Source organism: Nicotiana attenuata, chromosome 12 (assembly GCF_001879085.1).
Source record: "Nicotiana attenuata strain UT chromosome 12, NIATTr2, whole genome shotgun sequence".
Taxonomy (NCBI): Eukaryota; Viridiplantae; Streptophyta; class Magnoliopsida; order Solanales; family Solanaceae; genus Nicotiana; species Nicotiana attenuata.
This window is the reverse complement of record NC_032000.1, coordinates 1,522,542-1,539,796: the sequence shown is the minus strand read 5'-3', so window position 1 is coordinate 1,539,796 and position 17,255 is coordinate 1,522,542. Positions and strand designations below refer to the sequence as shown.

General features: G+C 38.9%; 2 protein-coding genes across 2 annotated transcripts; both read left to right on the top strand.

Annotated features, from left to right (window-relative positions):
- Positions 2,274-3,998, top strand: LOC109235805. Its single transcript, XM_019402058.1, has 2 exons — positions 2,274-2,726; positions 2,775-3,998. The coding sequence occupies exons 1-2, from the start codon at positions 2,274-2,276 to the stop codon at positions 3,996-3,998; spliced, it is 1,677 nt and encodes a 558-aa protein (XP_019257603.1).
- Positions 9,455-14,261, top strand: LOC109235804. Its single transcript, XM_019402056.1, has 7 exons — positions 9,455-9,906; positions 10,437-11,319; positions 11,440-11,666; positions 11,951-13,008; positions 13,050-13,868; positions 14,090-14,106; positions 14,217-14,261. The coding sequence occupies exons 1-7, from the start codon at positions 9,455-9,457 to the stop codon at positions 14,259-14,261; spliced, it is 3,501 nt and encodes a 1,166-aa protein (XP_019257601.1).

Sequence of the window (17,255 nt, the reverse complement as noted above, 5' to 3'; positions counted from 1 at the left end):
GTCCCTTATTGGATGCAATTGAAAGAGTGATATCAGTTATTGCAGATCATTATATTCAAATCCTTTGGGAGGAGGATATGATGATCAGAGAAGATTCAAGGGGCCACTCATGTGATCACTATGCTCAAATCCTTTGGGAAAAGAGCATAGTGATTATTGTATCTAACTTAGTTTGTTTTTTTGCAGGGACATGGACTTTGCTATTGTTATATGGTGTAATGGAGATTCAATTGGTGGTATTAATGCTCAGTATTCAGCCCAATGGATTAAAATTACATCTAGACAATAGCATAAGTACAAATATCCTCAAAAGACAAGGAATTGCATCAAAAATCAACAAGCAATATGATGTCATTAATGCATACAGGATGTTGACAGCAAAATTCCTTTCAATTTTAAAGGAATTTAGTTGGATGATGCACAAATGCAAACAAACATTCAAGCATAATCAGAAATACACCTTACAACATACATGGATTCAATCATTCATCAGGAAGTCATATTCACAGGCAAAGCAGAAATCAAAGAAAGAAAAATACATAAATCAGAAAGAGGAAGAGAAGACTGTTACTCTCAAAACATTTTACAAAATCCACTCGCACATTCATGAAAATCTGAGCAGCATTTCAGCATTTTTGAACGGAACACCAACATGCACCACCAACAGAGATAAGCAGGGAAGGCTTTTGAGCAGTACATTCACTCCCACAGCTGAACAATCTTTCACTAGATGCGATAGATCAGATTCAGCTGGAATTCGTTCAGGGACAAATCATTTTCAAGCAGCAGCAGCAGGACATGGAGTTGCAGCAATTAGGAAGATAAGCAAGAGGATAGGAGATAGTAGAATAAGGATGAGATTCAAAGAGGAAAATTTGGACAGAGATGGGCGATATGATAGAAGCAAATGGTCTGAAAAGGAAACAATGAGCGTAAGGATAGACATAAATGCGCAAATGAGGGATATATTTGGTGACAGCACGTGTTCAAGGAGAGAGAATCGACAAATGTGGCTAAATGTGCAATGTCTGACGCGGAGAGGGGCTGTGACTGAAACAGGTTATAATTGTAAATAGGATATAGTGTTGAATTGGGCTGGAATGGTTGTTGACATACTGGGCTGGTCAGTGAGAAACTGGGCTACACAAACTGGGCCATTTTATATCTGGCTACATTTGCAACTCAGCAATTGGGAAGCTGATGGCTATTTGTGCAATTCTGGATCGCTGATTTTTGGAAAGATACACTGGACATGGGCCAATTCTGCTGGGCCAATTTACACGGGCTATTTGGTCTGGATGGACGCAACAATGGAGAAATGTTACACATGGGCTAGTTTTTATTTTATAAATTTTATAGTATTAATGTGATATCAATTTTGAGTATACAACTCAATGTTGATAATAGACTATATGTAGTCGTCATATTTTATTACTTTACATCTACTAGGATTTCATGACATATGTTTTTCTTTTTATATTAATAAAAACTAGCCCTAGGCACGCTGCCTAGTGGATTTTGCCAAAAAAAAAAAAAACCCTAAACCCAAAAACCCTCCCTAAAACGAGCTCTAGAGAGAGAGGCTCTGGCGATTTTATTATTTTAGAGAGAGAAAGCTCGTGTTTATTGCTGCCATGGCCTCGCCGGCCGGCAGCCAGCCACCAACGACGGCTGGGCTGCCTCCTCCCTCTCTCGCCTAGCCCCCTACTGTCCCAAACACTAATCCCCAGCCTTTAGATTATTCTAAAATCCTCAAACCATCGACTATTAATAATACCATGCAGGAACGTGCTTCTACTGTGGAACCAATTCCATTACATCGAGCAGCTTTTGTCAATGGACAACCAATGGTGAAATTTACGGAAGCAGAAGTTGATAGAATGAACGTGATCGAGGGCCTTCAATATGCTGTGGTGGGAAAGTTTGCGTATGGATGGCCAGATTTGAACGAGATTCGTCGCATTGTCCCTTTGCAATGTGGAATAAAGGGAGAATGTAGTATTGGTTACTTGAGAGATAGGCATGTCCTTATACGTATGACATTGTGGCAGGACTTCGTTGATTTTACATCGAAAGGAGCTCAATATGTTAAGGACAAGAATGGACATGAATATCAAATTAGACCTCTTATATATGATGTGAAGTTTAAAGCAGGAGAAGAGACTCCAATGGCTATGGCTTGGATTTCCTTCCCAGGATTGTTACCTACTTATTTCGTAAAGGAGTGTCTCTTTTCTCTTGCTTCAGCTGTTGGGTAGCCCTTATATTTGGACATGGCTAAAATTAATAAGACTAGACCTAGCTGTGCTAGGGTCAAAGTTCTTGTTGACCTGTTAGCAGATCATCCTAATAAGGTAAGAATGGACATTCTTAATGAAGCATCAGGTGAAGTAAGAACTGAATGGGTTAACATTAAGTATGATATGTTACCTAAATACTGTAAGGAATGTAGACTACAAGGACATGATGATTTTGAGTGTTGGAGGATTCACCCAGAATTGTCACCTTATGATCAAGGCAAGCAGACTTCTGATAAGGTCAAGGAGCAGACTAAGGTGCAGCATAATCAACCTTTGATGATCTTGTCGAGTAGGAGAGTGGTAGGTAATGTAAAATCAAATGGAGAACAATGGAAAGATGTAAAGGATAATCGTGTGAAGAAGGCAGGAAATCAAGTGATAAATGGAAAGGAAATTGTTCCAGTCAATCAAGGGGATAGGCAGCAGGTGCATGCAACTAGGAATAATGTTAATCTTGATGCAACATCAGGGTAGGAAGTAGCAGTTGTTAATCAGCAAGATAGGGACAATGAGAGAAGACAAATTGTTTCTGTTGATGTAGGGCAACAAATACAAACTACAAACAAATTTGCAGCATTACAAGCAGAGGAAGAGGGTGATAATGGAAATCAAATGATCATTGTGGAAGCAGATGTTAGGCATGACACTCAAAGGCAGAAAGATTTGAACCCTAATGCTTCAGTTTTTATCCCTAAATCTACTGGAGTGGCTTCATCAAAGAGAGGAAATGTAGAATATGATGATGAGGAAGGAAATATAATAAAGGAAGGCTCAAATAAAGGAAAAGCAACTACTGTTCAGAAGGAAGCTACAACAGCATGGGTTAATAGAATATTTGCTGAAAAGATAGTTGCAACTAATCAATCATGCCAGGACATTCCCTCACAGGACACTGAAGTTGATGCAACTATTAAAGAAGTCAATGCTAATGAAAGACTACAAATTAGTGGAGGAAAGTTGTGGGATGCTCAAACTGAAGAAGATTCAGAGGAAGGAGAACTACCTGAAGGTGCCAGTGGTGAGGAGGAATCATCAGATGAGGAGAACGATGAAGAAGAACAAAGTGTTAATGACAAGGCTAATAAGGAATGCCAAAAATCTGAAACTAAAGGTGGAACATCTAAAGAAAATAAGGCTGATCAAGGAGAAGACATAGAAGTAATAAATCAGAAGAAGACAGGTACTGGAGATCAACCTGATCAAAAACTCATTAGTTCTAGTCCTATTAAAGAGCTGCCACCAGCTAAGCCAAACATAGAACCAGATATTCCTTTTGCTGTAGATACAGGAACTGAAGGTGTGATTATACATATAGAAGGAATTGGAGAAGAGCATGGGAAGAGTAAGGAAGATGCAGCAGGTGACAATGTCAAAAATACAAAAATGCTTCAACCATCAGATGAAGGGCAGAAAAATTCACAAAGAAGTTTGATTCCTAATCCTATAGGAAATCAAATTGAATTTCCAGTAGAGAATGAGGGTAATGCAGATAATTTGGAAGGCAAGGGCAGAGATTTAGATGCTGAATCAACATGCCAAAATTTCAGAAACATTGCAAAACAAGGTGATTTATCACCTAGGTACTTGGATAAGGGCAAATCAGTTGGAAGAGGAAAGAAGGGACAACCAAAAGAAAATGTTCAAAGTGTAGTGCCAGGGGTTCAAACTAGAAGGACCCTATCTAAATCAAATAATTGATGATGAATGCCATTATTTGGAATGTGAGATCAGTAAAGACAATGCAAGTATGTGAAAGGCTTATTACAATGCAAAAACAACATCATTTCAAGTTTATTGGAATTATGGAACCAAAGCAGAAAAAGAAGAATTTGGAAAGATACAGGAGGAGGATAGGTATGCTACAGGCTTTTGCTAATGTATCTAACAAAATTTGGGTATTTGTGGATGAGGATCATGGAGTGGAGATTATATATGACCTTGAACAACAGATGACCTTGAAGCTTACAAACTTGGATACACAAATGTCTTTTATGGTAACTTTTGTGTATGCCAAGTGTGATCCCATTGAGAGAATAGAACTGTGGGATAGCTTATACTACTTGGCCAGTGATATGTCTATCCCTTGGCTTGTAGGAGGGGATTTTAATGTAATATTGGATGAAGAGGAGAAGTTTGGTGGTTTACCTGTGTCACTGAATGAGATAAATGATTTTAGGCATTGCATTTCCACATGTAACCTCAATGATTTAGGTTTCAAAGGGAGTATCTATACATGGTGGAATGGAAGAGGGGAAGATGATTGCATATTTAAAAGGTTGGATAGATGTTTGGGAAATGTAGAATTGCAGCAGATGTGGCCTAATCTAGAGATTACTCACCTGTCCAAAACTGGATCTGATCACAGTCCAATGTTGCTGCAGTACAATCCAAATGATGTACCAATTAAGAAACCTTTTAAGTTTTTAAACTTCTGGTGTCAGCATCCAACTTTCAAGGCAGTAGTAACAGAAAACTGGAAGGCAGACTTTGCAGGAGATCCATTTTATGTATTTAATCATAAGTTAAAGAAGTTGAAAAAGGCTTTATCTATATGGAGCAAGACAACATATGGAGACATATTTCAGAAAATTGCTAGCCTTGAGGAGGTAGTATTAGTTCATGAAGCACAGTTTGAGAGGACTCCTACATCTCAGAATAGAGAAAAGACTGCAGAAAGTCAAAGCAGAATTGACCAGATTTTTAGCATTGGAGGAGGAATTTTGGAAGCAAAAATCAGGGATGGCATGGTTTAAAGATGGGGACAGGAATACTAAATTTTTTCATGCTCAAGTCAATGGTAGAAGAAGAAGACTACAGTTGAAAAGGGTGCAGAATTCTAATGGTATTTGGTTAGAAGACAGCAATGATATGGCAGATGAGGCAGTCAGATTTTTTAAGGCACAGTTTCATGAAGATCAAGTTCCAACCTGTTTTGAAATACTGGAACATATACCAACACTGATTGATAATTTGCAGAATTTGGAATTAATTAAACAACCAACTTTTGCAGAAGTAAAACAGGCAGTCTTTGGCCTGAATGGGGAAAGTGCTGGGGGCCCTGATGGTTTCACAGGTTGCTTTTTTTATCATTGTTGGGAAATAATAGTTGATGATATTGTAGAGATGGTTAAGGCATTTTTCAATGGGCATGAACTTCCCAGGTATGTGACACATACAAATTTAGTCTTGTTACCAAAGAAGAAAGAGGTTATTTCATTCTCAGATATGAGACCTATTAGCCTTAGCAATTTATTCAATAAGATCATCTCTAGAGTTGTACATGAAAGATTAACAGGTCTGTTAACAAACATTATATCTGAGGAGCAGGCTAGATTTGTAAAAGGCAGGAGTATTGTAGAAAATGTTCTGCTAACACAAGAGATCATTACAGATATCAGAATGAGAACAAAAGTTGGGCCAAATGTAGTGATTAAATTGGATATGGCCAAGGCATATGATAGATTATCATGGATATTCTTAACTAAGGTGTTGAGGAAGATAGGCTTTGGGGAAAGATTTATAGGTCTGGTATATGGTATAATCTCAAATAATTGGTATTCTGTTCTCCTTACTTGGCAGCCCCATGGTTTTTTCAAATCTACAAGGGGGATAAAGCAAGGTGATCCTGTATCACCTACTTTATTTATATTGGCTGCTGAGGCATTATCAAGGGGTCTGAATTCACTGCATAATAATGTGGACTTTTGTGGTTTTGGACTGCCCAAGTGGAGTCCAAAGATCAATCATCTTGCATATGCAGATGATACAATCATTTTTTCTTCTTCTGATGCAACATCATTAAGATTGATTATGGAAATACTAGCAGGATATGAGAAGGCTTCTGGACAACCTATAAACAAGAGCAAGTCCGCAATTTATTTACATCATTCAGCAGGGGAAGATGTAGTGGACAAAGTACAGAGAATAACAGGTATTGCCAAGAATGAATTCCCATTTACATACCTTGGTTGTCCTATTTTCTATGCTAGGAGGAGAATGAACTATTATCAGGGACTTATAACTAAGGTAATGGACAAGCTGCAGGATTGGAAAGGGAAGCTATTATCTATAGGGGGAAGGGCTGTACTAATATCTCATGTACTTCAGAGCATGCCAATACACCTATTGTCCTCAGTCAATCCTCCACCTTATGTGATTAACAAGTTACACAAAATTTTTGCCCAGTTCTTCTGGAGTAACACTGTGGGAGTTGCAAATAGGCATTGGGCTTCATGGAATACATTATGTTTACCTTGTGAAGAAGGAGGAGTGGGTTTTAGATCTCTACATGATGTATCTACAGCCTTATTTTGTAAACTTTGGTGGAATTTCAGAACTAAACCTAGTTTGTGGAGTTCTTTTCTGAGTCAAAAGTACTGCAAAAAGTTAAATCCTATGATTGTTCCTTGGAGAGATGGTTCACATGTTTGGAGAAAGATGCTGGAGTGTAGAGATATTATAGAACATCAAATATGGTGGCAGCCTCACATGGGGTCCTCACTATTCTGGTTTGAAAACTGGACAGGGATGGGATCATTATATTTTGTTACTCCTCCTGATTTTGTGTGTGATGAATCAATACATAACATATATGATGTGGTATGCAATGGTCAATGGAATGAGGAAAAGATCAGAGAGATTTTACCAGAAGAACTAGCAGAACACATTTTACAACATGTGAAGCCTCCAGGAATGATAGAGGACATTGATAAGCCTTATTGGATGCTAGAACCTAGGGGTAAATTCACTGTGAAATCAGCTTGGGCATATGTGAGAAGGAGGAATGACCCTGGCAATGCATACAGAAATATATGGGTGAAAGGGCTTCCTTTTAAAATATCTTTTTTCATGTGGAAAGTATGGAGGAATAAGCTGCCTTTGGATGAATTTTTTAAAAGACTGGGCTACCTTATGGCTTCTAAATGCTGGTGCTGTGCTGAACCACAGGAGGAGACAATGCAACATCTGTTCTATACTTCATATGCAGCAATCAGAGTGTGGAAATATTTTCTTGGACATGCAGGTATTACACTAGAAGGAATTTCATTTCATCAGGCTATTGTAAAATGCTGGACTGCAGATGTGATACATAGAATTAAACCTATAATACAAGCCTTGCCTTCTGTCATTGTATGGGAGCTTTGGAAGAGGAGGAATAGCTATAAACATGGAGATACAGTGACAGTAAATAGGGTTATATATCAGGTGCCTAATACTATGCAAAGCCTAGTGAAATTCAGAAAGCCAAACCTGCAGAATGTGCCACATAAATGGCCAGACCTGCTGTACATGTTGGAGTCTTATCTTCCCAGATTGAAATATACTAAGGTGTTATGGGAATGTCCAAAATCAGGATGGATAAAGGTGAACACAGATGGGGCATCAAGGGGAAATCCTGGGAGGAGTTCAATAGGATATGTGCTAAGAAATGAAAAGGGAGATATAGTATATGGCTGTGGAAAAGAGGTGCAGAATGGAACAAATACAGAAGCTGAAGCTAAAGCAATACTTGAAGCAATGAAATTCTGTGTTAGACATGAATATGTACTCATTGAATTGCACACTGATTCAATGATGATGAAGCATGTTATAAATGGAGAATGGGATGTACCATGGAATATAGCAGAACAGGTGGAGGAAATAAACGAACTAATGAATAGAAGCAACGTAACAGTAACTCACACTTTGAGGGAAGGAAATAGATTAGCTGATCATCTAGCTAATTATGCCTTGGACTTTGGGGATTTTGAAGCACACAATTTCTGGGAGTTAGATATACAAGGAAGGAAGATAGTTAATGATGACAAATCACAATGCCCATATATCAAAATAAGAGTTCCAGGAAACTAGAAGGAGAGGGGGCAACAAGGAGGAGAGACAGTATGCAGGCATCTAGGGTGATATCTTTTAACTGTTATAGTCAAATCAAGGTTGAGGAGACTATGATCAGTTCATTGGAGTGGGTATATATGAGATCAGGAGGCAAGATCATTCAATGGGGTCAAATCCTTAAGGAGGAGGCCACAGGAAGAAATTTTTTAACTAACAGTTTTTTCTTTTTTGCAGGTAATGTTAATGTATCCATGAGTCTTCTACTGGTAAATCAGCCATGGGTGGTATTAGCACAATGTGCTCAGCCCCAGGATGAGTTATCAGCAGGGAACATGGATACAAGGAGGATCATCAGTAGGCAGCATAATTTTCTCTACTGGAACAACAAGTACAAGAAAATGCTCAGAAGGTGCAACAAAGCAGTAGTTGCAAAGCAATACAGGGACAGTATGGAGCCCATACAAGTTAAAATGTGGGCTACAAATACAGGGAGCCAGGCAATGAGATGTGCAACACGTTATGCAGCAGAATACCAGATCCAAATCCTTTGGGAGGAGGAAATGATGGTAAGTGATTTTAACTATTTTGCAGAAAGAACTACAGGACACATGATCTCCTATTTGCTGCAACTTGAAAGGGTGGTATCAGCTCTTAGAGTTCATTCCCTTAAAGGAGCAGCAGTAGGAGATACAATCAGTGGATTAAGCTTCAAAAAAGATCATACAGTTATGCTATCTATACTTTGTATTTTTGGAAAACTCTAGGTGGTGGTATTAGTACTTAGTACTCAACCCACCGGGGAAACCTTAAATATAGAGTATAGTATAGTAACAAGGAAATCCATAGAAAGCAGGAAATACAAAGTAATGACGATAAGGGTGCTACATTCCATTACTAGCATTCTAATAATTGATAAGAATTGCAAGTCAGCACACAAGAAAGAAGGAATTCACAGAAGAAACATACCAGTAACAGAAACAACAAATAAGCAAGCTAAGATCTGGTGTCATTCTGACACACAGGTTGCAGTCAGCAAAATTTCCACTTTTAGGGAATATTTCAGCTGGTTGATGCACTTGTGGAGCAAATTAACTGAATACAATGGGGAATTAAAGGCATTACATACAGGGAGTCAGGCTAAAAAAGGAAAAATCTTCAGGTACAAAAAGGGGGCAAGTTACACATGCAATCCAAATAGAACAATCGAGGGCAATACTAGGAATAAAGGCATCACGCATGGAGCTTTGGAATCCATATCCGTCAAGGCAAGGGCAGTAGCTTGAAGGGACCATCTTCAGGCGTATAGATGTTACAATACTTCGATGCAACGGCTCCTTTCAGCTAAAATCACGAGGATACAAACAAGGATCTCTGCTAGCAAGCAAAATTGGAGAGATAAACACATGAAGAAGAAAGCTGAAGAGAACAGTTGGGGTCTCGATACACTCTATGTAAGCTACAGATATAGACCAACTGATAAAGGGAGGGCAAATGAAAGATACAGTGTAATAACGTGGACTATAAATGGTGAAGTGGAAGGCAACACGTGTATAAAGCCTAGGGAGAAATCAAAATGGCTACAAGTGCAATATAGGGAAAGCGAATGCAGAATTAATTGTGGCTGTATTTCAAAGGTCATGTTGGGTTGGGCTGCTGAGGAGTTCAACTGGGCGTCAAAATCTGGGTTAAGACACTTGCAAATGGACATAAGTGGGGCATGGATAAAAGTGAAGTGGCTATATGTGCAATATACGGATGGAAATGCTGATGGACGGTAGCTACTGTACAACGAAGAGGTGCTGGGCTGGATCTGTATGAAATGCAAATTGGGCTCAATTGTTGGGCTATTGGAACCGGACAGGGACAGCAGGAGTAATCATGATTCATGGGCTAGTTTTTATTATCCAAATATTTGTAAAAATATTGTGATATCAATTTTGAGTAGTCTACTCAATTTTGATAATAGGATCTATGTAGTTTACAAGGTTTATTTCTTTCATCATGTTAAACTCATGAACAAATTGTTTTGCCTTTATTTTATATAAATAAAAACTAGCCCTAGGCATTGCCTAGTGGATTGCTAAAAAAAAAAATCCTAAACCCAAACCCCAAACCCGACGCGTTGGAGTCTAGAGAGAGAGGCTCTGGCGATTTTTTGAGCGACTAGAGAGAGAAAGTGCCGCGATCGCTGCAAAAAAAAAAAACTAAACCCAAACCCCAAACCCGATGTGTGATCAATGAAGTTGATGACTTCAGACATTGCATAAATACATGTAACCTGAGTGATCTTGGATTTAAGGGCAGTATCTTTACATGGTGGAATGGTAGGGCAGAAGAAGACTGTATTTTCAAGAGATTAGACAGATGTTTAGCTAAATCAGAGTTTCAGCAAACTTTTCCAGGGTTAGAAGTGCAACATCTTCCTAAGATTGGATCAGATCACAGTCCAATGCAGTTAAAGTGTGATATAGAGAACCCTTCTGTGCAGAAATCATTCAGATTTCTAAATTTTTGGGTAGAGCATGCAACTTTCAAGGAGGTGGTGCAGGAAAACTGGAAGGTAGATTTTTGTGCAAATCCATACACCATATTCAATCACAAGTTGAAGAAGTTAAAAAAGGCATTATCTGTGTGGAGCAAAAAAACATATGGAGACACTTTTCAAAAGATAGCAAGCATGGCGGAGGTGGTTATTGTTCATGAAGCAGAATTTGAAGCCAATCCTACAAGGGTAAACAGGCAGAGGTTACAAAAGGTCCAAGCAGAACTTACTAGATTTTTAGCATTGGAAGAAAATTATTGGAAACAGAAGGCTGGCATGTCATGGTTTAAAGATGGTGACAGGAACACCAAGTTCTTCCATGCTCAAGTAAGAGGTAGAAGAAAGAAGTTGCAATTATCCAGAATTCAAAACAGTCAAGGTGTTTGGATAGATGATGAAACAGATATAGCTACAGAGGCAATTCAATTATTTCAGGATCAATTCTCTGAAACTACAGTACCAACAGATGGATTAAATGGAGATAGTGCTGGAGGGCCAGATGGATTTACAGGCAAGTTCTATCAGTCCTGTTGGGATATTATAGGAGGGGATCTTTATGATATGGTTAGAGCATTCTTTAATGGGCATGATCTACCAAAATGTGTGACTCACACAAACCTTGTGTTGCTTCCAAAGAAGAAAGAGGTATGTACATTCTCTGATCTGAGACCCATCAGTCTCAGTAATTTCTCCAACAAGGTGATCTCAAGAGTGATTCATGATAGGGTGGTGGGACTGCTACCTAATTGAATATCTGAAGAACAGTCTGGATTTGTTAAAGGAAGAAGCATTTTGGAAAATATTATCCTAACACAGGAGATTGTCACAGACATGAGACTAAGGACAAAGGCAGGTCCTAATGTCATCATAAAGTTAGGTATGACCAAGGTCTATCACAGATTGTCCTGGCTATTCCTGACTAAGGTTTTAAGAAAAATGGGATTTTCAGAAAGATTTATAGGCATGGTGTTTGGCATAGTCTCTAATAATTGGTACTCAGTATTAATAAATGGTCAAGCTCATGGTTTCTTCAAATCTTCAAGGGGAGTGAAGCAGGGGGATCTATTGTCCCCTACCTTGTTTATTTTAGCTGCAGAAGCATTGTCAAGGGGCCTTAATGCACTGCATCTAAACTTATACTTCTGAGGGTATGGTATGCCTAAATGGAGCCCAAAGATCAATCATCTAGCTTATGCAGATGATACTATTATTTTCTCATCATCTGATGCTACATCACTTAGGCTCATCATGGAGGTTCTTGATGCATATGAATCAGCTTCAGGGGAGTTGGTAAACAGGCAAAGTCAGCTGTATATTTACATCATTTAACAGATGCAGAAGTAGCAGATAAAGTGGAGCAGGTTACAGGAATAAAGAGGCAAGAGTTTCCCATTATATATTTGGGGTGTCCTATATTCTACTCAAGGAGGAAGATGGAATACTATCAGCCTATGATCACCAAGGTATTGGATAGACTACAATCATGGAAAGGTAAAATGTTGTCCATAGGGGGTAGAGCAGTACTTATTGCTCATGTATTGCAGAGCATGCCAATTCACTTATTATCAGCTGTCAATCCCCCTGCTTATGTGATCAATAGACTACATAAAATATTTGCCCAATTTTTTTGGAGTAGTTCAGTTACAGGCAGCAACAGACATTGGGCATCTTGGTCTACTTTATGTATGCCACAGGATAAAGGGGGGATTGGGTTTAGGTCTCTTCATGATGTAGCAACAGCCTTATTTTGCAAGTTATGGTGGAATTATAGAACCAAGCCCAGCCTTTGGAGTTCCTTCATGAGTCAGAAATATTGTAAAAAGCTAAATTCAGTGATAGTACCATGGAGAGAAGGATCTCATGTTTGGAGAAAAATGTTAGAGTGTAGAGATTTGATAGAACATCAGATTATATGGCATCCAAGAATGGTTTCCTCTTTGTTTTGGTATGATAACTGGACTGGTTTAGGGGCACTATACTTCTTGGTTCCTCAGGAGTTTGGTATTGATGAATCTGTACACAATGTTTGGGATGTGGTAGAAGGAGATGTATGGAATGCAGAAAGACTGTATGAGGTTTTACCAGAGGAATATGCAGAACACATACTTCAAAATATTATGCCACCTACAGCACATGGAGTACTTGATGTATCTAACTGGATGCTAGAACCTAAAGGATATTTCTCTGTAAAAACAGCTTGGGACTACTTGAGAAGAAGAACTGAGCCTATGACAGCATACAAGATGATATGGGTAAAGGGGCTACCCTTTAAAATTTCTTTTTTATGTGGAAGGTGTGAAGAAATAAGTTGCCATTGGATGATTTTTTCAGAAGGTTGGGCTATTTAATGGCATCTAAATGTTGGTGTTGTACAGAACCAAGGGAGGAAAATACTCAGCATCTGTTCTTCACTTCATATGCAGCAAAGAAAGTTTGGAGATATTTCCTTGGTCATGCAGGTATATCTACAGAAGGACTCACATTGCATCAAGCTATTGTTAAATGCTGGACTGCAGATGCTATTCCAAGACTGAAACCAATTATGCAGGCACTGCCATCTATTATAGTTTGGGAATTATGGAAGAGAAGAAACAGTTACAGGTATGGGGAGGCAGTCACCATTAACAGAGTTGTATATCAGATATCCACTACACTGCAGTCACTCATCAGAATAAGGAAGCTAGCAATTCAACATGTATCTAATAGGTGGCCAGACATGATTAAGTTGATGGAGCAATATACCCCTAATCTCAAATTCACTAAGGTGATGTGGGAATTCCCTGAACTAGGATGGATTAAAGTGAATACAGATGGAGCTGCAAGGGGTAATCCAGGTAGGAGTTCAATTGGATTTGTGGTAAGAGATGAACAGGGTGATGTTCTGTATGCATATGGCAAAGAAATCTCAGAAGGGACAAACACTACTGCAGAAGCAAAGGCTATTTATGAAGCATTAAAGTACTGTATACAACATGGATATGTGTTAATTGATATACACACAGATTCAATGCTCCTGAAGAATGTCATAATTGGGGAATGGAAACCACCATGGATACTAGGTACAGTGATTGATGAGATTAGAGATTTGATGAGAAGAGCAAATGTCAGAATAGCTCACACTCTCATAGAAGGTAACAAACTAGTTGATTACATTGCAAATTATGCCTTGGATGTAGGAGAATTGGAATGTCAAGGTTTTGAGGATCTAGATGTTCAAGGAAGAAGAATAGTTAACTCTGACAAACTACAATGTTCATATATTCGAGTAGCTATTTCAAGGAAATAGAGAAGGAGGGAGAAGGAAGTTCAAGGGGAAAGGAGCCAGTTAAAAGCTCAACATCTGATCACCATATTCAAATCCTGTTGGAGGAGAACATGGTGAGTTTTTTTACTAACATGTTTTTTTGTTTTGCAGGTATATTGATTGTACAGGTGACTTATATGTCAATTGAACTTTAACTGGTGGTATTAGTGCTCAGCACTCATTCCAGTGGAGGGATATTACATATAGGCACTAGTACACTGGTTTGGCAATGCATCAGGAGAATGCCCAGAAGAAGTGGGCAGGATGGAGCAGAACAACTTAAAGGATCTCATACTATAAAACTGCTCAATAAAAGAGACAACAAAATGGTACTAAAGTCATTGAAATTGTCCAGAATGTCTAAGAGAATTGGGCAATCACACAAACAAAATGGAACATGGCATACAGGGAATCAGGCAGATGAATGCAACATAAGAACTAGTTGTTGGAATACTCAAAGATTTGGTAGATACCATACCTAAATCCATATGGAGGAGGGGAATGTTAATGTGGCTTTGGTCTTTCCCTTGAACAAATCTCACTTGGTGGTATCAGTACTTTGTACTCAATCCAAGGAGAGGCATTCAAGGGAAGACACAATAGACAACAGGAGCTACAAATCAAACTTTGAAAGGGCAAGAATTAACATGCACAGAAGAAAAATAATACCAACAACAACAGAAGCAAAACAAGCAAACACATGTCACACAGAATTAGCAATCTTATCTATACTCTATGGTTTAAGGAATCCCCAGGTGGTGGTATTAGTACTACGTACTCATTCCATCGGGGTGAACTTAAGCCTAGATTATAGTAAGGCAACAGGCAAGTTTACAATGCTGGGTACAGAGATTATTGGATTCAATTGCAAATCATCACACAAGAAAGCAGGACATTATTCAGACACGCAGTCTGCAGACAACAAAGTTCTCTATTTAACAGAAGTCAGCTGGATGATGCACATGCGTAAGAAAATAGCTAAGGACAAAGGACATTTCAAGCTATTACATTCAGGGACTATTTTCATAACATTCTACAAGGTTAGTAAGATTCCAAACTTGTTGGGAGCAGTCACATACAATTCCACCAAGGCAAAGCAGGGCGATTCATCTATCAATGGCAGCTCAACTGGAGCTTGGCAACAGATGGTCTTCATAGCAACCGCAACAGCTAGGAGGGATCATCTTCAGGAACAAAGTCATCCCATCAGCATGGAGCAGTCCAATTCAAGAACATCCAGGACGATTCAACCAAGAAATGGAGCAATTAAGGACGATAGGAGCAAGAATGAGAATGACAAATTGGGAGTTGATTACCTATGTGAGCTACAGTGGGAAGGGAACAGATAAGTGGAGCTCAAATGAAACATTACTTGTAATAAAGAGATATAAGCAAGGGAACACGTGTACATTAGGAAAGCTGAGTTTGAATAGGTTATTTTTGCAAACAAAAAGAGAGGGAATTTGGGCTTATTGGTGGCTACATATGCAAGCCAGAAACACGGATGGTCTGGGCTGGGGTTTAGTTAGCGAAATTTTGGGCCTATTTAAGATATTGGGCCGGCGATTACTGGATCAAATAACACTGGGCTGAGCGTTGATGCAAGGGACAATTAGGAGACCAATGTGGCTAAATTTGCAAGTTGAGGAGATTGGAATCATGGGAGTAAATTGTGGTTATTTCTGCAAATCACCAACACTTTTGAAGGGGGTTGATCAAGACAGTGACGGGCCAGTTCCTTGGGCTTTTCAGGAGATTTTTCATTGGGCTAGTTTTTATGCAATGCTTATTAGGATTTTTGTGATATCAATTTTGAGTACTATGCTCAATTTTGATTATAGGATTTATGTAGAATTCACTTTTATTTTGTACACTTGTTAGGATTTCATGACACTTTATTTATGTTTTACATTTATATAAATAAAAACTAGCCCTAGGCTCCGCCTAGTGGATTGCTTCAAAAAAAAAACCCGATGCGTTGGAGTCTAGAGAGAGAGGCTCTAGCAATTTTTTGAGCCACTAGAGAGAGAAGGTGTCGCGATTGCTGCCATGGCCAATTTGGCCGGCGGCCAGCCATGTTTTCCGGCTGGTCAGCCTCCTCCAATGTCTACCCAACCCCCTACTACAACAAACAACAATTCCCAACCATCTAATCCATCTAACGATAATCCAGCTCCCATGAACTACGTCAAAGCAGTAAAACCTACATTAAATAACACTGCCATGCATGAGCAAGCAGCAGTTATTGAACCAATTGCGCTTAGAAGAGCTACATTGCATCAAGGACAACCTTTGGTTTGTTTTACTGAAGCAGAAGTGGAACGCATGAATGTGATCGAAGGTTTGCAATACGCTGTGGTATGTAAATTCTCATACGGATGGCCTGAGCTTAATGAACTACGTCGAATTTTGCCTATACAATGTGGGATTAAAGGTGAGTGCAATCTAGGCTTTTTACGTGATAGGCATGTGTTAGTTAGATTAACATTATGGCAGGATTTTATTGAATTTTCATCAAAGGGAGTTTACTATGTCAAAGACAAATTTGGAGATGAGTACCAGCTTAAAACATTGATATATGATGCTAAGTTTAAAGTTGATGAGGAGACACCAAAGGTTATTGCATGGATATCATTCCCAAATTTATTGCCAACATACTTTGTTAAGGAATGTTTGTTTTCACTAGCTTCAGCAGTTGGTAAGCCTATACATCTTGATCAAGCTACTGTGAATAAAACCAGGCCTAGCTGTGCTCGTGTGAAAGTTCTGGTGGATTTAATGGCAGATCTTCCTAAGAAGGTGCGTATGAATATTGTGAATGAGAATAATGGGGAACTAAGAACAGAGTGGGTGAACATAAAGTATGATTACCTCCCTAAATACTGCAAGGAGTGCAAGCTTCAAGGTCATGACATGTTTGAGTGTTGGAGACTACACCCTGAACTGATGAGTAATAGAAGGGAAGAACAGCAAATGGACAATCGCAAAAAATCTAATGGAATCAAAGAAAAGAGTAAAGATGAGGCACCTTTGATTATTTTATCAAGTGGTAAGGTTGTGGGCAATGTAGGTTCTCAATGGAAGGAGGTAAGAGATAAACGAGTTCAAGCAAAAGATAAACAAGGAGGTGAAGGTGGTAAAACTGGGAAAGAAATTGTACATGTAGAAAGACAGAATATTAATGTTCCTCAACTGGTGCAGACAACTAATAAGTTTGCTTTGCTTGAAAATACAAGCAGTGAAGATAATGAGAATAAGCAATTGGCAATAGTAGAGG